The sequence below is a fragment of the Coturnix japonica genome, chromosome 2 (genome assembly GCF_054131305.1).
Source record: "Coturnix japonica strain WE chromosome 2, WE-NBRP24, whole genome shotgun sequence".
Lineage (NCBI taxonomy): Eukaryota > Metazoa > Chordata > Aves > Galliformes > Phasianidae > Coturnix > Coturnix japonica.
This window is the reverse complement of record NC_140664.1, coordinates 89847139-89869324: the sequence shown is the minus strand read 5'-3', so window position 1 is coordinate 89869324 and position 22186 is coordinate 89847139. Positions and strand designations below refer to the sequence as shown.

Sequence of the window (22186 nt, the reverse complement as noted above, 5' to 3'; positions counted from 1 at the left end):
AGGTGATCAAGGCCAGGCTGGATGGGGCCCTGGACTACCTGGTCTAGTGTTAGACACGGGGGTTGGTAGCCGTGCATGCAGCAGGGGATTTGGAGCCTGAGGACCCTATAGGTCCCTTCCAACCCAAGCCATGATTCTGTGATCCCCGTGCTATTCCCCTGTGGGCTACTTTTAAATTTGCAGTGGCACGACTTGACATCTTGTAGAGGGCAGCAACATATATTTATTGAAGTGCATGGAAATTCCCACGAGCAGGAAGAACTGCGTGCTGTTTCTGCCTGTTGGTGATTTCTGCAGGAACTGCCATTTGCAGTCCTTCATGTCTGCTTGAAGCGCTGGCTGACAATAGGAAGACAGATACAGGAAAGCACTGGAAAAGTCTGGGTACCTGGAGTGAGACGTCTGATGTACAGAGCATCAAAAGTAGGAACCGAAAAAAGCGGCTTGTAGCTCCCAGCCTGTCCCCCTTCAGCAGGATCCTACCAAGCAGGCTGCTGGCAGGAGGTGTTCTGACCATGTAGGATCTTTCCCCTGCAGGCAGGAGGTGCAGAATCTGTTCGTTCCCTGTCAGGCTGGGCTGTCCCTCAGAACATGGCGCCGCCTCCTCTGTGGTGACATCACTGACCACTGTGAAGTCACAAAGGGCCCTCAGCACAGAGGCAGTTTGTCCCCACGCCTTAGCCACTCTCGGACCTGACAGCGTAGCTGTTGGAGAGGGTTTGGCTCACTCCTTAGCGAGCTGTTGGAGAGGGTTTGGCTCACTCCTTAGCGAGCTGCGATTTTCACTCCTTTGCAATCCTGTGCTTCACTGAAATGGAGCAACGAGGTGAAGGCGAGCGTGGGGACTGGTAAGGATATGGTTCCTTCACGAGTTTTAAGGAAAAATCTGCTGCTCCGTTGTTGTCTTCAGAGCTGCGCAGATACTGCCTGCGTCGCGGTTCATCACCGTCCTTCTCATCCTTTGTAGGCAACCTTTGGTTTGGAAAACAGTTTCCCTGGTGCTCTTCACCGTGGTTGTGGTGCCCTTCGGTGAGTCTCTGTAGAGCTCTTGACTAGAGGATGCTTCTTTAGGAAGCCCCCAGTGGTTTGTTCTGCCCAGGGACAGGGGAGTGGGCAGCCCAAGGCAGAACGCCAAGTCTTTGTGCCGGCAATGTATTGAGAGCTTTGTGGAATTCCTGACAGGCGTTTACTGCGTTGGAAACGCTGTTGAAGGGGTCAGGACGGCGGCAGGAATGACTCCAAGGTAAAAAACAAAACAGTCTCCCTTTGGCTAGAGCGTTCTTGAGAGGAGCTCTGCCCCTTGTCCGTGACCACGTCTTACCCGAGTCACACTTTCATGGCACAGTGCCCGTGCTTCTCCCATTTCCCATTCTCCACTCCCAGCTTTTCCTTCAAAGCGCTACAGCTCCACGATCCCCCAGAGTTACCCAGGAAGCACCTTCTTGGTTGGGATCTCGTGGAGCTTGCCAACCAGCGTAGTCAAGCCTATACTGAATCTTGGCTACCCCGTTGTCACGCGCAGTGAGGCTCGTTTGCTGCCTCACAGTCACCTCACAGCTTGTGAGAGGAGAGCCGTGTCCACTTCTCTCCCTTACCTTCTGTCTCCAGGCCGGCGGTTGGTAATCTGGAAATGCTGAGCCGGGAAGAAGAGCGGAAGAAGATCCAGCGGCAGCTTCATTTCATGCAGTGGGGAGCAAGGGACATTACTGTGCGTGCTCTCCACAAGGTCTTCCAGAGAACTGAGCTCCCAGGCTTCACCGGCGAGGTAAGAGGACTGTCTGCCAGTGCTGCCTGTCTGTCATGGGGCTTCCCGACAGGAAAAAGCCTTTCCTTTCCTGCCACATCCGTGTCCGGAGCACTGGAGTGAGCAGCCTCTCTCCATTCCCGTGCCAGATGTTCATAGTAGAGTTCTGGAGGTTCCCAGGCAACTTGCAGCCAAGTTTGCTTTGGCTGGCTTTGCAGGGAACCTGGGAGGCAACTCTTTTCCCCCTTCTTAATCCTTCTGACCAGCGCTCTCCTTTGTCTTCCTTCCCAGGCTGTTCAAGACATCATCAATCAAGTACTGGAGAAGCTGGAAGAAAGCCCATTCCGGATGCCGAATTACGCCAGCAAGACTTCAGGTGCCATTACACTTTAGAAACCACCAGACCACAGAATTTGATTCCAACGCACTTCTTGTCTGCTTTGACAGGATGGGCATTTGGGCAGCGGAGGGGGAGGGGGGGTTCTCAAAGTGAACGGCAGCTTTGTGCCCTGAGAGTGTGCTTTCAGAGAGGGTCTTCAGTGGGCTGGAGCACGTCTGGAAAGCACTACTCCGACTTGGTGTTGTTTCTCACGCGATTGCTCAGCTGGCTGTCAGTTTATGCTGCCCTTTAGGGTAGTTGAGTGAGTCCCTGCGTTGTGCTGCAGAGGGAAATGGCAAGAGAGGAGGAGGGAACTATCACTGTTGGGGATGTATGGCTGCTTAGAAGCTTTTTCAAGAGGACAGTGCAAGGGCGGCCGGCATCTCTGTGCAGCTGTTTATGTGCAAAGCAAGGTCAGCAGGCCTTGATTCCTCCTGGCCTTGCTTGACAATGGGGCCCGTGTTTTGATTTGCAGGCGCTGCTATCGTTCATTCCAAGACTTCTCCCTCCTGGACTGGAAGTGGGAAAGTCTTTTGGCAGTCGTTGCTGGTGACACCTTATATGAGGGCCCCTGAGATTATTCTTGAGGTAAGAACACTGAGAAACGGGGGAAGAACAGTACAGGGTGGAGGAGACCAAAAGCCCTGCAGAGGATTGTCCTTACACTTGTCCTCACGTCTCAGCTTGCCTTACCTATGGTCTTCTTGCAAGGCCCTAGTCCCCTCTTGTGTATCCCTGCTAAGAATTTCTTCTGCCAGACTGCCCCCAATCCTCCTTGTGCAAGCTTCTGCCAGGCTGGCTTGCTTGTCTTCCCAGCCATTGTGGAACTGTCAGGCTGGCATTGAAGGGGAACCCGTAAGGTGCCACGGGAGATTTGTGGTGCGAGATCGCTGGGGCTCTCAGTGGACCCAGGTGGGCACAGAGGGCGTGCGCTGCAGGAGGGCCCCATGTTGTGTTTGCCAGCGTATCGTATCACTGCTCCCAAGCTACCTAACAAATCGGAGCCCCGGCTGGTGCTGGTGTAAAGAGGTGGGAATTGATGCGGGGGAGCGATTGCTTCCCCTTGCAGGAAAGGCTCGTGCAGGCCAGCCCTTCTTCGTCCTGGCAGGTGCCCCTCAACCACTGCAGCCCCTCCTTGTTTTTGGCAAGTGGCTCCGCAAAAGAAGGAGCCTGAGAGCTTCTGCGAGTTGTGCACCCAGCTCACTGTCGTGCACTTACGAATGCGCTTCGGAGCAGAGCTGATGGGCCAATACAACTCCAGAGCCTCTGATGCTGGAGCAGGAATTCCAGCCAGGACTCTCTTTCACACGTGAACACTGTTCCTTTTTCTTTTTCTAGCCTGACAATCATCCAGGAAACTGCTGGCCCTTCCCAGGAAGCCAAGGGCACGTTGTGATCAAGTTGTCCAGGGCCGCCTTTCCCACAATAGTTACTTTGATCCACGGAATTCCAGCAGCGGCGTACCGTGCAGACAGCATCTCCAGTGCTCCCAAGGACTTTGCTGTCTATGTAAGTGATACCCCTGGGCTGTGGGGGTTCTGCTTAGCATTTGAGGTGGACGGTGGTAGCAGCTCCAAGAGCGCTGCGGCATGCAGTCCTTCCCTGCCTTGGGGGAGAAAGAAGTTCCTCAGAGTTGCTCCATTTCCACAGCGTTCCTTTTCTGTCCAGCATGGCGCAGCAAAGAAGGTTTCCCCCTCCTGGGGCAAGTTGGTAGTTTGAGAGGCGGAGGGAAAGGGAAACGGCACAGTGGATGGTCCCAGACCACCTCTGCTTCCAGTCCCTGCGGGGCTCTGTGATCGTTGTCCGGCAGCGCATCCCATTGTTCTGTTTTCTCCACCCCTGTCTTCCTGTAGGGCCTGAAGGCAGAAGATGACAAGGAAGGAATTTTCATGGGAGAGTTCACCTTTGTTCCAGGCCAGGCTCCCAGTCAGACCTTCCTACTGAAGGTACGTTGTCTAAGAGGGATGTGAAGCGTGGGAGAGGAGAACCAGGTTGGCTGGGCAGAAGCTTCCAAGCCAGAGGTGTATGAGGGCCTTCTGGCATTTCTTCTGCTGCCACTCCCTACCTGCGTATGCCCAGAGTGCCGTGCTGTTTTTGCTTCTGTGTCGTTTTTAAGCTTGCGAGCTACTACAGCTTTTAGCACAGCTAAGCTTCAGCTGCACTTGCAGCAGAAACCACCGTGACCAAGTGGCTTGCGATTGCACAGAAGTAGGCACCTCTCGATGTATGCGATACTGTTAGTGTGCTACTTTCACACTGGGGATGTGTGGCTTTCCAAGGGTCTTGCTGTTGCCGGTAACAGGCAGCGTAAGGGAGGCCATTCTGCCTGGGTGACTTGTTAGAGAAGCTAATGAGTGTCACATCCCTCGGTTTTTTGTGCATGCACACACACTCAAAGCACGTGCAAAGAACTTGCCTGGGTATTTGCTGCAGCTTTTGGTAGCTGTTTCTTTCCTTAAAACTCGTGTGGCCAAAGAGGTGGAGCAGGGCAAGAAATGTCTTGATTGTGCTACGGGAGCACATCAGTGTGCCAAAGAACTAGGAGCGCAGCCTGAAGTAAGATGTTGCGCGACTATGTTGCTCCCGCATTGTCAGTGATCAAAGAGAAGAGAGGAAAATGCATTTCATTTCTTTTTCTCATTGCAGTACGGGCCATCTAGGTCCATCCGTTACATGAGGCTGCAAGTGCTGAGCAACTGGGGCCACCCGGAGTACACCTGTCTGTATCAGTTCAAGGTCCACGGCGATCCAGCCCGTGACAACGACCCCAGGGGAATAATACTTAGCTAGGGGAAATTTATTTGGCTTGGGGAAATTTATTTGGCTTGGGGAAATCTATCTGGCCTATCTCAAAATAAATTAATTAAACATCTCCCATGTTGAATCTGTTTTGTCCGTCGGAGTAACTGTTAAGAGATCTCCCAGTCTTTATCTCGACCCACGTGCTTTTTCATCCCCTTTTCTCTTGCTCTCCTTCTGGGTAGGAAGAGCAAGCAAGCGACTGGGTGGGAGTTGGCAGAGTGATCCCCACGTGCTGTTTTTTTTGATCCTTGTTGGACCACGGGTGGGAGTCAGCAGAACTGGTACCCCCTTGGGCTACCAGAGGGCAGAGCTTGTCCTCCTTCAGATTGTGGTTGAGAGGGTCCCCGGGGAGGCAGTTGTGGAGGGCATGGGAGCCCAGGAAGGCTGGGAATACTTCTAGGAAGTTTTTTTAGAGGGACAGGAGCTGACCGTCACCAAGTCACGGAAGATGCGCCAACGGGCAAGGAGGCCGGTCAGGCTGAACGGAGAATTTTGACTGGAAGTCCGGGACAACAGGAAAGCTTATGGTATTTGGAAGAATGGGCAAGCTACTTACAACTAGTCCAAGTCCATAGTGAAGCTGTGCAGGGAGAAAATTAGAAAAGCAAAAGCCCAGCTAGAACTGAACTTGGCCACTTAGGGGAAGGACAACAGTAAATATTTCCAAAAATACATCAACGGCAGGAGGAGTGCTATGAGAATCTCCATCCCGCATTGGATGATGCTGAGGGCAACACGGTGACAAGGATCAGGATAAGGTTGAGGAACTTAATGCCTTCTTTGCTTCGGTCTTCCCTGGTAGACAGGGAGGGGAGACAGAATAGGCCTTGCATAATCCACAACGAGATGGTTTGGGGCCTGTTCTGAAAACTGGATGTTCAGAAGTCCATGGGCCCAGATGGACTGCACCCTACAGTGGGGAGTGAGTTGGCGGATGTGGTTGCCAAGCTGCTCTCCACCATCCTTCAGCTGTCTGGGCTAACTGGGGATGTCCTCCCAGTGGAGTGGAGACTGGCAAACGTGACACATGTCTCTAAAAAGAGCTGAAAAGATGATCCCGGTAGCTACAAGACCTATGGTCTCACCTTGGTACCAGGGAAGGTCATGGAATGGACGATCTCGGGAGGTGTCGCAGATCAGTTAACGGTAAGCTGGGGGATGAGGCCCAGTCAGCATGGGATTACGAATGGTAGATCCTGTCTGACAAACCCGATTTCATTCTATGAGAAGGTGCATCCCCCAGTGGTCTGTCCTGGGGCCGGTGCTCTTTAATATCATTATCAATGACATCTATGATGGAACTGAGTGCATCCTCAGCAAGTTTGCTGAGGACACTAAGCTGAGCAGTGTGGTTGAAACAATGGAAGGAAGGGGTGCCATTCAGAGGGACCTCAACTGACTTGAAAGGTGGGCCCGGGTGAATCTAATGAGGTTCAGCACAGTCATGTGCAAGGTTTTGCACTTGGGCCGGTGGAATCCTAGGGATATATGCAGACTGGAAGGAGCAACCCTTGGAAAGAGTAGCCGTGCAGAGAAGGACCTGGGGATCCTGGTAGAAACTGAATACGAGCCAGCTGCGTGCTCTTGCAGCGTGGAAAGCAAATGGTATCGGGGGCTCCATCAGAGGAGAGGTGGCCAGCAGGCACAGGGAGGTGATTGTGTCACTCTACTCTGCCTTTGAGAGGACCTTGGGGTCCCGGTGGGTTACAGGTTGGCCATGAGCCAGCAGTGTGCCCGTGCTGACAAGAAGGCCAGTGGCATCCTGGGCTGCATGAAAAAGAGCATGGCCAGCAGTTTGAGGGAGGTGACTCTCCTCATCTCCTCTAGCCCTGGTGAGGCCGCATCTGGAGTACCGTGTCCCATTCTGGGCTCCTGGGCTCAACAAAGGCAGGGAACTTCCAGAGAGGGCACAGTGGAGGGCCACAAGGATGAGGAGGGGCGTGGAAGGGCATCTCCCTTCTGAGGAAAGGCTGAGAGAGCTGGGCCAGTTGGGCCTGGAAGGCTGAGAGGGGATCTCCTCAGTGCTCATGAATATCCAACAGGCAGCAGTCGAGTGGCTGGGGCCAGGCTCTTTTCGCAGCTGCCCAGTAACAGAATGAGGGGCCAACGGGCACGCACAGGAACGCTGGAAATGCCCTGCGAACAGGAGGCAACGTTTCTTGAGTGCGAACGTATCAGAGAAGTGGAGCGGGCTGCCCGGAGAGGGTGCAGAGTCCCCTTCTGTGGGATTCAAGGCCTGAACAACAGTTAACGCGACTCTGCCCGGACGATTTCCGGGGCAGCCCACCTCAGGGAACCTGCTTTAGCGGGGCTGCGGCCTGGACGGTCGTTCCGAGCTCCGTTCCGAGCCGTCTGTCCCAGCCTGCACTTCTTTTGGGGGAGGCGCTCGGCACGGAGCAGCCGCGCTCCGCAGCGCAGCAGGGAATCGCCTCGCCTCGCCTCGCCTCGCCTCGCCTCGCCTCGCCTCGCCTCGCCTCGCCTCGCCTCGCCTGGAGGGGTTCGCCTAGTCAGGGAGCCGTTGTCCTCCGCCTGGCAGCGCCGATCCGACGGGGCAGCCGCTGCGGAGCGCAGCGAGCAGGGCGAGCGTCCGGGGCGCGGGGTGGCAGTAGGCCGGGCCGGGAAGTGGAACGGCACGGCAGTTGGCGCGGGGCCTGGAATGTGCCCGCTAGTTAGTGGGCCTGTCGGCTGCGTGCCGGACAGCGTGCCTCAGCGGGGTGTCCAGCAGGCAGAAAGGCCCGGGGAGAAACAAAGAAAGAAGGAGAGTGGGGATTCAGAGACTCTGCCTGAAGAAGGGGCAGTCGAAGCGTGTGGCTGCAGCGAGTGCCTGCCTGAGTCCGATGGTGCCAGAGAAGGGAGGCAAGACGCTGGGGCAATTTGCTCAGCACCTGGCATGATGGCTGCAGCTGGAAACTCAGCTGTCTCCGTTGGTAAAGGGATCCCAGTGCAGGAACTGGCGTCGATAAATGAATTGTGAAGGGGGAAGGGGACCTGCTCTGGGGCTGAGCAGGTAGTTGGAGGGTACATATGCAACTTGGTGGATGAAGAGGGTGGAGTCCAAAGAGATGGAAAAGGACTGAGGGATGCTGTTGCTCTAGGGGATACTAGATCCTCCAGAACAGCAGTGAGACAGGAAGCCCAGCTGAAGTGCCTTTGTACCAATGCACGCAGTGTGGGAAAAGAGGAGTTGGAAATGCCGCTGCGCTTGAAAAGTGATGATCTTGTTGCTACTGCTGTTGACCAAGCCTTGGTTGAGTCTGTGGTCTGGAGGAATGTGGGCCTGGCAAAGAGCGAGGTCAGGACCCTGAAGTTCGGAAGAGCAAACTTCAGGCTGTTTAAGGAATTGTTGGCCAAGATCTCCTCGGTTGAAAGGCCACAGAGAGAGGGTGGAGACAGATGGTTCTGTGTCCAGTTGGTAACATGTCCAGGCTGGTAATGGGAAAATGGTTTTAAGTAGAGAGAGGGAAGATTTGGGCTGGATAGCAGGGAGGGATAGTTCTTTTCAGAGAAAGCGGTGAGGTGCTGGAGGAGGCTGCCCAGAGATGTTGTGGATGCCCCATCCCCGGAGGTGATCAAGGCCAGGCTGGATGGGGCCCTGGACTACCTGGTCTAGTGTTAGACACGGGGGTTGGTAGCCGTGCATGCAGCAGGGGGTTTGGAGCCTGAGGACCCTATAGGTCCCTTCCAACCCAAGCCATGATTCTGTGATCCCCGTGCTATTCCCCTGTGGGCTACTTTTAAATTTGCAGTGGCACGACTTGACATCTTGTAGAGGGCAGCAACATATATTTATTGAAGTGCGTGGAAATTCCCACGAGCAGGAAGAACTGCGTGCTGTTTCTGCCTGTTGGTGATTTCTGCAGGAACTGCCATTTGCAGTCCTTCACGTCTGCTTGAAGCGCTGGCTGACAGTAGGAAGACAGATACAGGAAAGCACTGGAAAAGTCTGGGTACCTGGAGTGAGACGTCTGATGTACAGAGCATCAAAAGTAGGAACCGAAAAAAGCGGCTTGTAGCTCCCAGCCTGTCCCCCTTCAGCAGGATCCTACCAAGCAGGCTGCTGGCAGGAGGTGTTCTGACCATGTAGGATCTTTCCCCTGCAGGCAGGAGGTGCAGAATCTGTTCGTTCCCTGTCAGGCTGGGCTGTCCCTCAGAACATGGCGCCGCCTCCTCTGTGGTGACATCACTGACCACTGTGAAGTCACAAAGGGCCCTCAGCACAGAGGCAGTTTGTCCCCACGCCTTAGCCACTCTCGGACCTGACAGCGTAGCTGTTGGAGAGGGTTTGGCTCACTCCTTAGCGAGCTGTTGGAGAGGGTTTGGCTCACTCCTTAGCGAGCTGCGATTTTCACTCCTTTGCAATCCTGTGCTTCACTGAAATGGAGCAACGAGGTGAAGGCGAGCGTGGGGACTGGTAAGGATATGGTTCCTTCACGAGTTTTAAGGAAAAATCTGCTGCTCCGTTGTTGTCTTCAGAGCTGCGCAGATACTGCCTGCGTCGCGGTTCATCACCGTCCTTCTCATCCTTTGTAGGCAACCTTTGGTTTGGAAAACAGTTTCCCTGGTGCTCTTCACCGTGGTTGTGGTGCCCTTCGGTGAGTCTCTGTAGAGCTCTTGACTAGAGGATGCTTCTTTAGGAAGCCCCCAGTGGTTTGTTCTGCCCAGGGACAGGGGAGTGGGCAGCCCAAGGCAGAACGCCAAGTCTTTGTGCCGGCAATGTATTGAGAGCTTTGTGGAATTCCTGACAGGCGTTTACTGCGTTGGAAACGCTGTTGAAGGGGTCAGGACGGCGGCAGGAATGACTCCAAGGTAAAAAACAAAACAGTCTCCCTTTGGCTAGAGCGTTCTTGAGAGGAGCTCTGCCCCTTGTCCGTGACCACGTCTTACCCGAGTCACACTTTCATGGCACAGTGCCTGTGCTTCTCCCATTTCCCATTCTCCTCTCCCAGCTTTTCCTTCAAAGCGCTACAGCTCCACGATCCCCCAGAGTTACCCAGGAAGCACCTTCTTGGTTGGGATCTCGTGGAGCTTGCCAACCAGCGTAGTCAAGCCTATACTGAATCTTGGCTACCCCGTTGTCACGCGCAGTGAGGCTCGTTTGCTGCCTCACAGTCACCTCACAGCTTGTGAGAGGAGAGCCGTGTCCACTTCTCTCCCTTACCTTCTGTCTCCAGGCCGGCGGTTGGTAATCTGGAAATGCTGAGCCGGGAAGAAGAGCGGAAGAAGATCCAGCGGCAGCTTCATTTCATGCAGTGGGGAGCAAGGGACATTACTGTGCGTGCTCTCCACAAGGTCTTCCAGAGAACTGAGCTCCCAGGCTTCACCGGCGAGGTAAGAGGACTGTCTGCCAGTGCTGCCTGTCTGTCATGGGGCTTCCCGACAGGAAAAAGCCTTTCCTTTCCTGCCACATCCGTGTCCGGAGCACTGGAGTGAGCAGCCTCTCTCCATTCCCGTGCCAGATGTTCATAGTAGAGTTCTGGAGGTTCCCAGGCAACTTGCAGCCAAGTTTGCTTTGGCTGGCTTTGCAGGGAACCTGGGAGGCAACTCTTTTCCCCCTTCTTAATCCTTCTGACCAGCGCTCTCCTTTGTCTTCCTTCCCAGGCTGTTCAAGACATCATCAATCAAGTACTGGAGAAGCTGGAAGAAAGCCCATTCCGGATGCCGAATTACGCCAGCAAGACTTCAGGTGCCATTACACTTTAGAAACCACCAGACCACAGAATTTGATTCCAACGCACTTCTTGTCTGCTTTGACAGGATGGGCATTTGGGCAGCGGAGGGGGAGGGGGGGTTCTCAAAGTGAACGGCAGCTTTGTGCCCTGAGAGTGTGCTTTCAGAGAGGGTCTTCAGTGGGCTGGAGCACGTCTGGAAAGCACTACTCCGACTTGGTGTTGTTTCTCACGCGATTGCTCAGCTGGCTGTCAGTTTATGCTGCCCTTTAGGGTAGTTGAGTGAGTCCCTGCGTTGTGCTGCAGAGGGAAATGGCAAGAGAGGAGGAGGGAACTATCACTGTTGGGGATGTATGGCTGCTTAGAAGCTTTTTCAAGAGGACAGTGCAAGGGCGGCCGGCATCTCTGTGCAGCTGTTTATGTGCAAAGCAAGGTCAGCAGGCCTTGATTCCTCCTGGCCTTGCTTGACAATGGGGCCCGTGTTTTGATTTGCAGGCGCTGCTATCGTTCATTCCAAGACTTCTCCCTCCTGGACTGGAAGTGGGAAAGTCTTTTGGCAGTCGTTGCTGGTGACACCTTATATGAGGGCCCCTGAGATTATTCTTGAGGTAAGAACACTGAGAAACGGGGGAAGAACAGTACAGGGTGGAGGAGACCAAAAGCCCTGCAGAGGATTGTCCTTACACTTGTCCTCACGTCTCAGCTTGCCTTACCTATGGTCTTCTTGCAAGGCCCTAGTCCCCTCTTGTGTATCCCTGCTAAGAATTTCTTCTGCCAGACTGCCCCCAATCCTCCTTGTGCAAGCTTCTGCCAGGCTGGCTTGCTTGTCTTCCCAGCCATTGTGGAACTGTCAGGCTGGCATTGAAGGGGAACCCGTAAGGTGCCACGGGAGATTTGTGGTGCGAGATCGCTGGGGCTCTCAGTGGACCCAGGTGGGCACAGAGGGCGTGCGCTGCAGGAGGGCCCCATGTTGTGTTTGCCAGCGTATCGTATCACTGCTCCCAAGCTACCTAACAAATCGGAGCCCCGGCTGGTGCTGGTGTAAAGAGGTGGGAATTGATGCGGGGGAGCGATTGCTTCCCCTTGCAGGAAAGGCTCGTGCAGGCCAGCCCTTCTTCGTCCTGGCAGGTGCCCCTCAACCACTGCAGCCCCTCCTTGTTTTTGGCAAGTGGCTCCGCAAAAGAAGGAGCCTGAGAGCTTCTGCGAGTTGTGCACCCAGCTCACTGTCGTGCACTTACGAATGCGCTTCGGAGCAGAGCTGATGGGCCAATACAACTCCAGAGCCTCTGATGCTGGAGCAGGAATTCCAGCCAGGACTCTCTTTCACACGTGAACACTGTTCCTTTTTCTTTTTCTAGCCTGACAATCATCCAGGAAACTGCTGGCCCTTCCCAGGAAGCCAAGGGCACGTTGTGATCAAGTTGTCCAGGGCCGCCTTTCCCACAATAGTTACTTTGATCCACGGAATTCCAGCAGCGGCGTACCGTGCAGACAGCATCTCCAGTGCTCCCAAGGACTTTGCTGTCTATGTAAGTGATACCCCTGGGCTGTGGGGGTTCTGCTTAGCATTTGAGGTGGACGGTGGTAGCAGCTCCAAGAGCGCTGCGGCATGCAGTCCTTCCCTGCCTTGGGGGAGAAAGAAGTTCCTCAGAGTTGCTCCATTTCCACAGCGTTCCTTTTCTGTCCAGCATGGCGCAGCAAAGAAGGTTTCCCCCTCCTGGGGCAAGTTGGTAGTTTGAGAGGCGGAGGGAAAGGGAAACGGCACAGTGGATGGTCCCAGACCACCTCTGCTTCCAGTCCCTGCGGGGCTCTGTGATCGTTGTCCGGCAGCGCATCCCATTGTTCTGTTTTCTCCACCCCTGTCTTCCTGTAGGGCCTGAAGGCAGAAGATGACAAGGAAGGAATTTTCATGGGAGAGTTCACCTTTGTTCCAGGCCAGGCTCCCAGTCAGACCTTCCTACTGAAGGTACGTTGTCTAAGAGGGATGTGAAGCGTGGGAGAGGAGAACCAGGTTGGCTGGGCAGAAGCTTCCAAGCCAGAGGTGTATGAGGGCCTTCTGGCATTTCTTCTGCTGCCACTCCCTACCTGCGTATGCCCAGAGTGCCGTGCTGTTTTTGCTTCTGTGTCGTTTTTAAGCTTGCGAGCTACTACAGCTTTTAGCACAGCTAAGCTTCAGCTGCACTTGCAGCAGAAACCACCGTGACCAAGTGGCTTGCGATTGCACAGAAGTAGGCACCTCTCGATGTATGCGATACTGTTAGTGTGCTACTTTCACACTGGGGATGTGTGGCTTTCCAAGGGTCTTGCTGTTGCCGGTAACAGGCAGCGTAAGGGAGGCCATTCTGCCTGGGTGACTTGTTAGAGAAGCTAATGAGTGTCACATCCCTCGGTTTTTTGTGCATGCACACACACTCAAAGCACGTGCAAAGAACTTGCCTGGGTATTTACTGCAGCTTTTGGTAGCTGTTTCTTTCCTTAAAACTCATGTGGCCAAAGAGGTGGAGCAGGGCAAGAAATGTCTTGATTGTGCTACGGGAGCACATCAGTGTGCCAAAGAACTAGGAGCGCAGCCTGAAGTAAGATGTTGCGCGACTATGTTGCTCCCGCATTGTCAGTGATCAAAGAGAAGAGAGGAAAATGCATTTCATTTCTTTTTCTCATTGCAGTACGGGCCATCTAGGTCCATCCGTTACATGAGGCTGCAAGTGCTGAGCAACTGGGGCCACCCGGAGTACACCTGTCTGTATCAGTTCAAGGTCCACGGCGATCCAGCCCGTGACAACGACCCCAGGGGAATAATACTTAGCTAGGGGAAATTTATTTGGCTTGGGGAAATTTATTTGGCTTGGGGAAATCTATCTGGCCTATCTCAAAATAAATTAATTAAACATCTCCCATGTTGAATCTGTTTTGTCCGTCGGAGTAACTGTTAAGAGATCTCCCAGTCTTTATCTCGACCCACGTGCTTTTTCATCCCCTTTTCTCTTGCTCTCCTTCTGGGTAGGAAGAGCAAGCAAGCGACTGGGTGGGAGTTGGCAGAGTGATCCCCACGTGCTGTTTTTTTTGATCCTTGTTGGACCACGGGTGGGAGTCAGCAGAACTGGTACCCCCTTGGGCTACCAGAGGGCAGAGCTTGTCCTCCTTCAGATTGTGGTTGAGAGGGTCCCCGGGGAGGCAGTTGTGGAGGGCATGGGAGCCCAGGAAGGCTGGGAATACTTCTAGGAAGTTTTTTTAGAGGGACAGGAGCTGACCGTCACCAAGTCACGGAAGATGCGCCAACGGGCAAGGAGGCCGGTCAGGCTGAACGGAGAATTTTGACTGGAAGTCCGGGACAACAGGAAAGCTTATGGTATTTGGAAGAATGGGCAAGCTACTTACAACTAGTCCAAGTCCATAGTGAAGCTGTGCAGGGAGAAAATTAGAAAAGCAAAAGCCCAGCTAGAACTGAACTTGGCCACTTAGGGGAAGGACAACAGTAAATATTTCCAAAAATACATCAACGGCAGGAGGAGTGCTATGAGAATCTCCATCCCGCATTGGATGATGCTGAGGGCAACACGGTGACAAGGATCAGGATAAGGTTGAGGAACTTAATGCCTTCTTTGCTTCGGTCTTCCCTGGTAGACAGGGAGGGGAGACAGAATAGGCCTTGCATAATCCACAACGAGATGGTTTGGGGCCTGTTCTGAAAACTGGATGTTCAGAAGTCCATGGGCCCAGATGGACTGCACCCTACAGTGGGGAGTGAGTTGGCGGATGTGGTTGCCAAGCTGCTCTCCACCATCCTTCAGCTGTCTGGGCTAACTGGGGATGTCCTCCCAGTGGAGTGGAGACTGGCAAACGTGACACATGTCTCTAAAAAGAGCTGAAAAGATGATCCCGGTAGCTACAAGACCTATGGTCTCACCTTGGTACCAGGGAAGGTCATGGAATGGACGATCTCGGGAGGTGTCGCAGATCAGTTAACGGTAAGCTGGGGGATGAGGCCCAGTCAGCATGGGATTACGAATGGTAGATCCTGTCTGACAAACCCGATTTCATTCTATGAGAAGGTGCATCCCCCAGTGGTCTGTCCTGGGGCCGGTGCTCTTTAATATCATTATCAATGACATCTATGATGGAACTGAGTGCATCCTCAGCAAGTTTGCTGAGGACACTAAGCTGAGCAGTGTGGTTGAAACAATGGAAGGAAGGGGTGCCATTCAGAGGGACCTCAACTGACTTGAAAGGTGGGCCCAGGTGAATCTAATGAGGTTCAGCACAGTCATGTGCAAGGTTTTGCACTTGGGCCGGTGGAATCCTAGGGATATATGCAGACTGGAAGGAGCAACCCTTGGGAAGAGTAGCCGTGCAGAGAAGGACCTGGGGATCCTGGTAGAAACTGAATACGAGCCAGCTGCGTGCTCTTGCAGCGTGGAAAGCAAATGGTATCGGGGGCTCCATCAGAGGAGAGGTGGCCAGCAGGCACAGGGAGGTGATTGTGTCACTCTACTCTGCCTTTGAGAGGACCTTGGGGTCCCGGTGGGTTACAGGTTGGCCATGAGCCAGCAGTGTGCCCGTGCTGACAAGAAGGCCAGTGGCATCCTGGGCTGCATGAAAAAGAGCATGGCCAGCAGTTTGAGGGAGGTGACTCTCCTCATCTCCTCTAGCCCTGGTGAGGCCGCATCTGGAGTACCGTGTCCCATTCTGGGCTCCTGGGCTCAACAAAGGCAGGGAACTTCCAGAGAGGGCACAGTGGAGGGCCACAAGGATGAGGAGGGGCGTGGAAGGGCATCTCCCTTCTGAGGAAAGGCTGAGAGAGCTGGGCCAGTTGGGCCTGGAAGGCTGAGAGGGGATCTCCTCAGTGCTCATGAATATCCAACAGGCAGCAGTCGAGTGGCTGGGGCCAGGCTCTTTTCGCAGCTGCCCAGTAACAGAATGAAGGGCCAACGGGCACGCACAGGAACGCTGGAAATGCCCTGCGAACAGGAGGCAACGTTTCTTGAGTGCGAACGTATCAGAGAAGTGGAGCGGGCTGCCCGGAGAGGGTGCAGAGTCCCCTTCTGTGGGATTCAAGGCCTGAACAACAGTTAACGCGACTCTGCCCGGACGATTTCCGGGGCAGCCCACCACAGGGAACCTGCTTTAGCGGGGCTGCGGCCTGGACGGTCGTTCCGAGCTCCGTTCCGAGCCGTCTGTCCCAGCCTGCGCTTCTTTTGGGGGAGGCGCTCGGCACGGAGCAGCCGCGCTCCGCAGCGCAGCAGGGAATCGCCTCGCCTCGCCTCGCCTCGCCTCGCCTCGCCTCGCCTGGAGGGGTTCGCCTAGTCAGGGAGCCGTTGTCCTCCGCCTGGCAGCGCCGATCCGACGGGGCAGCCGCTGCGGAGCGCAGCGAGCAGGGCGAGCGTCCGGGGCGCGGGGTGGCAGTAGGCCGGGCCGGGAAGTGGAACGGCAGGGCAGTTGGCGCGGGGCCTGGAATGTGCCCGCTAGTTAGTGGGCCTGTCGGCTGCGTGCCGGACAGCGTGCCTCAGCGGGGTGTCCAGCAGGCAGAAAGGCCCGGGGAGAAACAAAGAAAGAAGGAGAGTGGGGATTCAGAGACTCTGCCTGAAGAAGGGGCAGTCGAAGCGTGTGGCTGCAGCGAGTGCCTGCCTGAGTCCGATGGTGCCAGAGAAGGGAGGCAAGACGCTGGGGCAATTTGCTCAGCACCTGGCATGATGGCTGCAGCTGGAAACTCAGCTGTCTCCGTTGGTAAAGGGATCCCAGTGCAGGAACTGGCGTCGATAAATGAATTGTGAAGGGGGAAGGGGACCTGCTCTGGGGCTGAGCAGGTAGTTGGAGGGTACATATGCAACTTGGTGGATGAAGAGGGTGGAGTCCAAAGAGATGGAAAAGGACTGAGGGATGCTGTTGCTCTAGGGGATACTAGATCCTCCAGAACAGCAGTGAGACAGGAAGCCCAGCTGAAGTGCCTTTGTACCAATGCACGCAGTGTGGGAAAAGAGGAGTTGGAAATGCCGCTGCGCTTGAAAAGTGATGATCTTGTTGCTACTGCTGTTGACCAAGCCTTGGTTGAGTCTGTGGTCTGGAGGAATGTGGGCCTGGCAAAGAGCGAGGTCAGGACCCTGAAGTTCGGAAGAGCAAACTTCAGGCTGTTTAAGGAATTGTTGGCCAAGATCTCCTCGGTTGAAAGGCCACAGAGAGAGGGTGGAGACAGATGGTTCTGTGTCCAGTTGGTAACATGTCCAGGCTGGTAATGGGAAAATGGTTTTAAGTAGAGAGAGGGAAGATTTGGGCTGGATAGCAGGGAGGGATAGTTCTTTTCAGAGAAAGCGGTGAGGTGCTGGAGGAGGCTGCCCAGAGATGTTGTGGATGCCCCATCCCCGGAGGTGATCAAGGCCAGGCTGGATGGGGCCCTGGACTACCTGGTCTAGTGTTAGACACGGGGGTTGGTAGCCGTGCATGCAGCAGGGGGTTTGGAGCCTGAGGACCCTATAGGTCCCTTCCAACCCAAGCCATGATTCTGTGATCCCCGTGCTATTCCCCTGTGGGCTACTTTTAAATTTGCAGTGGCACGACTTGACATCTTGTAGAGGGCAGCAACATATATTTATTGAAGTGCATGGAAATTCCCACGAGCAGGAAGAACTGCGTGCTGTTTCTGCCTGTTGGTGATTTCTGCAGGAACTGCCATTTGCAGTCCTTCACGTCTGCTTGAAGCGCTGGCTGACAGTAGGAAGACAGATACAGGAAAGCACTGGAAAAGTCTGGGTACCTGGAGTGAGACGTCTGATGTACAGAGCATCAAAAGTAGGAACCGAAAAAAGCGGCTTGTAGCTCCCAGCCTGTCCCCCTTCAGCAGGATCCTACCAAGCAGGCTGCTGGCAGGAGGTGTTCTGACCATGTAGGATCTTTCCCCTGCAGGCAGGAGGTGCAGAATCTGTTCGTTCCCTGTCAGGCTGGGCTGTCCCTCAGAACATGGCGCCGCCTCCTCTGTGGTGACATCACTGACCACTGTGAAGTCACAAAGGGCCCTCAGCACAGAGGCAGTTTGTCCCCACGCCTTAGCCACTCTCGGACCTGACAGCGTAGCTGTTGGAGAGGGTTTGGCTCACTCCTTAGCGAGCTGTTGGAGAGGGTTTGGCTCACTCCTTAGCGAGCTGCGATTTTCACTCCTTTGCAATCCTGTGCTTCACTGAAATGGAGCAACGAGGTGAAGGCGAGCGTGGGGACTGGTAAGGATATGGTTCCTTCACGAGTTTTAAGGAAAAATCTGCTGCTCCGTTGTTGTCTTCAGAGCTGCGCAGATACTGCCTGCGTCGCGGTTCATCACCGTCCTTCTCATCCTTTGTAGGCAACCTTTGGTTTGGAAAACAGTTTCCCTGGTGCTCTTCACCGTGGTTGTGGTGCCCTTCGGTGAGTCTCTGTAGAGCTCTTGACTAGAGGATGCTTCTTTAGGAAGCCCCCAGTGGTTTGTTCTGCCCAGGGACAGGGGAGTGGGCAGCCCAAGGCAGAACGCCAAGTCTTTGTGCCGGCAATGTATTGAGAGCTTTGTGGAATTCCTGACAGGCGTTTACTGCGTTGGAAACGCTGTTGAAGGGGTCAGGACGGCGGCAGGAATGACTCCAAGGTAAAAAACAAAACAGTCTCCCTTTGGCTAGAGCGTTCTTGAGAGGAGCTCTGCCCCTTGTCCGTGACCACGTCTTACCCGAGTCACACTTTCATGGCACAGTGCCCGTGCTTCTCCCATTTCCCATTCTCCACTCCCAGCTTTTCCTTCAAAGCGCTACAGCTCCACGATCCCCCAGAGTTACCCAGGAAGCACCTTCTTGGTTGGGATCTCGTGGAGCTTGCCAACCAGCGTAGTCAAGCCTATACTGAATCTTGGCTACCCCGTTGTCACGCGCAGTGAGGCTCGTTTGCTGCCTCACAGTCACCTCACAGCTTGTGAGAGGAGAGCCGTGTCCACTTCTCTCCCTTACCTTCTGTCTCCAGGCCGGCGGTTGGTAATCTGGAAATGCTGAGCCGGGAAGAAGAGCGGAAGAAGATCCAGCGGCAGCTTCATTTCATGCAGTGGGGAGCAAGGGACATTACTGTGCGTGCTCTCCACAAGGTCTTCCAGAGAACTGAGCTCCCAGGCTTCACCGGCGAGGTAAGAGGACTGTCTGCCAGTGCTGCCTGTCTGTCATGGGGCTTCCCGACAGGAAAAAGCCTTTCCTTTCCTGCCACATCCGTGTCCGGAGCACTGGAGTGAGCAGCCTCTCTCCATTCCCGTGCCAGATGTTCATAGTAGAGTTCTGGAGGTTCCCAGGCAACTTGCAGCCAAGTTTGCTTTGGCTGGCTTTGCAGGGAACCTGGGAGGCAACTCTTTTCCCCCTTCTTAATCCTTCTGACCAGCGCTCTCCTTTGTCTTCCTTCCCAGGCTGTTCAAGACATCATCAATCAAGTACTGGAGAAGCTGGAAGAAAGCCCATTCCGGATGCCGAATTACGCCAGCAAGACTTCAGGTGCCATTACACTTTAGAAACCACCAGACCACAGAATTTGATTCCAACGCACTTCTTGTCTGCTTTGACAGGATGGGCATTTGGGCAGCGGAGGGGGAGGGGGGGTTCTCAAAGTGAACGGCAGCTTTGTGCCCTGAGAGTGTGCTTTCAGAGAGGGTCTTCAGTGGGCTGGAGCACGTCTGGAAAGTACTACTCCGACTTGGTGTTGTTTCTCACGCGATTGCTCAGCTGGCTGTCAGTTTATGCTGCCCTTTAGGGTAGTTGAGTGAGTCCCTGCGTTGTGCTGCAGAGGGAAATGGCAAGAGAGGAGGAGGGAACTATCACTGTTGGGGATGTATGGCTGCTTAGAAGCTTTTTCAAGAGGACAGTGCAAGGGCGGCCGGCATCTCTGTGCAGCTGTTTATGTGCAAAGCAAGGTCAGCAGGCCTTGATTCCTCCTGGCCGATTCCTCCTGGCCTTGCTTGACAATGGGGCCCGTGTTTTGATTTGCAGGCGCTGCTATCGTTCATTCCAAGACTTCTCCCTCCTGGACTGGAAGTGGGAAAGTCTTTTGGCAGTCGTTGCTGGTGACACCTTATATGAGGGCCCCTGAGATTATTCTTGAGGTAAGAACACTGAGAAACGGGGGAAGAACAGTACAGGGTGGAGGAGACCAAAAGCCCTGCAGAGGATTGTCCTTACACTTGTCCTCACGTCTCAGCTTGCCTTACCTATGGTCTTCTTGCAAGGCCCTAGTCCCCTCTTGTGTATCCCTGCTAAGAATTTCTTCTGCCAGACTGCCCCCAATCCTCCTTGTGCAAGCTTCTGCCAGGCTGGCTTGCTTGTCTTCCCAGCCATTGTGGAACTGTCAGGCTGGCATTGAAGGGGAACCCGTAAGGTGCCACGGGAGATTTGTGGTGCGAGATCGCTGGGGCTCTCAGTGGACCCAGGTGGGCACAGAGGGCGTGCGCTGCAGGAGGGCCCCATGTTGTGTTTGCCAGCGTATCGTATCACTGCTCCCAAGCTACCTAACAAATCGGAGCCCCGGCTGGTGCTGGTGTAAAGAGGTGGGAATTGATGCGGGGGAGCGATTGCTTCCCCTTGCAGGAAAGGCTCGTGCAGGCCAGCCCTTCTTCGTCCTGGCAGGTGCCCCTCAACCACTGCAGCCCCTCCTTGTTTTTGGCAAGTGGCTCCGCAAAAGAAGGAGCCTGAGAGCTTCTGCGAGTTGTGCACCCAGCTCACTGTCGTGCACTTACGAATGCGCTTCGGAGCAGAGCTGATGGGCCAATACAACTCCAGAGCCTCTGATGCTGGAGCAGGAATTCCAGCCAGGACTCTCTTTCACACGTGAACACTGTTCCTTTTTCTTTTTCTAGCCTGACAATCATCCAGGAAACTGCTGGCCCTTCCCAGGAAGCCAAGGGCACGTTGTGATCAAGTTGTCCAGGGCCGCCTTTCCCACAATAGTTACTTTGATCCACGGAATTCCAGCAGCGGCGTACCGTGCAGACAGCATCTCCAGTGCTCCCAAGGACTTTGCTGTCTATGTAAGTGATACCCCTGGGCTGTGGGGGTTCTGCTTAGCATTTGAGGTGGACGGTGGTAGCAGCTCCAAGAGCGCTGCGGCATGCAGTCCTTCCCTGCCTTGGGGGAGAAAGAAGTTCCTCAGAGTTGCTCCATTTCCACAGCGTTCCTTTTCTGTCCAGCATGGCGCAGCAAAGAAGGTTTCCCCCTCCTGGGGCAAGTTGGTAGTTTGAGAGGCGGAGGGAAAGGGAAACGGCACAGTGGATGGTCCCAGACCACCTCTGCTTCCAGTCCCTGCGGGGCTCTGTGATCGTTGTCCGGCAGCGCATCCCATTGTTCTGTTTTCTCCACCCCTGTCTTCCTGTAGGGCCTGAAGGCAGAAGATGACAAGGAAGGAATTTTCATGGGAGAGTTCACCTTTGTTCCAGGCCAGGCTCCCAGTCAGACCTTCCTACTGAAGGTACGTTGTCTAAGAGGGATGTGAAGCGTGGGAGAGGAGAACCAGGTTGGCTGGGCAGAAGCTTCCAAGCCAGAGGTGTATGAGGGCCTTCTGGCATTTCTTCTGCTGCCACTCCCTACCTGCGTATGCCCAGAGTGCCGTGCTGTTTTTGCTTCTGTGTCGTTTTTAAGCTTGCGAGCTACTACAGCTTTTAGCACAGCTAAGCTTCAGCTGCACTTGCAGCAGAAACCACCGTGACCAAGTGGCTTGCGATTGCACAGAAGTAGGCACCTCTCGATGTATGCGATACTGTTAGTGTGCTACTTTCACACTGGGGATGTGTGGCTTTCCAAGGGTCTTGCTGTTGCCGGTAACAGGCAGCGTAAGGGAGGCCATTCTGCCTGGGTGACTTGTTAGAGAAGCTAATGAGTGTCACATCCCTCGGTTTTTTGTGCATGCACACACACTCAAAGCACGTGCAAAGAACTTGCCTGGGTATTTGCTGCAGCTTTTGGTAGCTGTTTCTTTCCTTAAAACTCATGTGGCCAAAGAGGTGGAGCAGGGCAAGAAATGTCTTGATTGTGCTACGGGAGCACATCAGTGTGCCAAAGAACTAGGAGCGCAGCCTGAAGTAAGATGTTGCGCGACTATGTTGCTCCCGCATTGTCAGTGATCAAAGAGAAGAGAGGAAAATGCATTTCATTTCTTTTTCTCATTGCAGTACGGGCCATCTAGGTCCATCCGTTACATGAGGCTGCAAGTGCTGAGCAACTGGGGCCACCCGGAGTACACCTGTCTGTATCAGTTCAAGGTCCACGGCGATCCAGCCCGTGACAACGACCCCAGGGGAATAATACTTAGCTAGGGGAAATTTATTTGGCTTGGGGAAATTTATTTGGCTTGGGGAAATCTATCTGGCCTATCTCAAAATAAATTAATTAAACATCTCCCATGTTGAATCTGTTTTGTCCGTCGGAGTAACTGTTAAGAGATCTCCCAGTCTTTATCTCGACCCACGTGCTTTTTCATCCCCTTTTCTCTTGCTCTCCTTCTGGGTAGGAAGAGCAAGCAAGCGACTGGGTGGGAGTTGGCAGAGTGATCCCCACGTGCTGTTTTTTTTGATCCTTGTTGGACCACGGGTGGGAGTCAGCAGAACTGGTACCCCCTTGGGCT

General features: G+C 54.3%; 3 protein-coding genes across 5 annotated transcripts; all 3 read left to right on the top strand.

Annotated features, from left to right (window-relative positions):
* Positions 1–353: 353 nt before the first annotated feature.
* LOC146762041 (SUN domain-containing protein 3-like) lies at positions 354–4995 on the top strand. 2 transcript variants are annotated; one of them, XM_085538023.1, is made up of 8 exons: positions 354–1029; positions 1183–1243; positions 1609–1765; positions 2036–2120; positions 2599–2711; positions 3462–3632; positions 3977–4069; positions 4770–4995. In XM_085538023.1, the coding sequence occupies exons 2-8, from the start codon at positions 1233–1235 to the stop codon at positions 4911–4913; spliced, it is 774 nt and encodes a 257-aa protein (XP_085394149.1). In that variant the 5' UTR covers positions 354–1029; positions 1183–1232; the 3' UTR covers positions 4914–4995. The 2 variants fall into 2 exon arrangements, with proteins under 2 accessions (XP_085394149.1, XP_085394147.1); XM_085538021.1 differs by having other exon boundaries at positions 354–1243.
* Positions 4996–9441: 4446 nt separating this feature from the next.
* Positions 9442–13483, top strand: LOC146762040 (SUN domain-containing protein 3-like). Its single transcript, XM_085538020.1, has 8 exons — positions 9442–9517; positions 9671–9731; positions 10097–10253; positions 10524–10608; positions 11087–11199; positions 11950–12120; positions 12465–12557; positions 13258–13483. Exons 2-8 carry the CDS (start codon positions 9721–9723, stop codon positions 13399–13401), a joined length of 774 nt encoding a protein of 257 aa, XP_085394146.1. The 5' UTR covers positions 9442–9517; positions 9671–9720; the 3' UTR covers positions 13402–13483.
* A 2545-nt stretch (positions 13484–16028) lies between these two features.
* LOC146762039 (SUN domain-containing protein 3-like) lies at positions 16029–21960 on the top strand. Of its 2 annotated transcripts, XM_085538019.1 has the most exons (8): positions 16029–17980; positions 18134–18194; positions 18560–18716; positions 18987–19071; positions 19564–19676; positions 20427–20597; positions 20942–21034; positions 21735–21960. In XM_085538019.1, the coding sequence occupies exons 2-8, from the start codon at positions 18184–18186 to the stop codon at positions 21876–21878; spliced, it is 774 nt and encodes a 257-aa protein (XP_085394145.1). In that variant the 5' UTR covers positions 16029–17980; positions 18134–18183; the 3' UTR covers positions 21879–21960. The 2 variants fall into 2 exon arrangements, with proteins under 2 accessions (XP_085394145.1, XP_085394144.1); XM_085538018.1 differs by having other exon boundaries at positions 16029–18194.
* Positions 21961–22186: the final 226 nt, after the last annotated feature.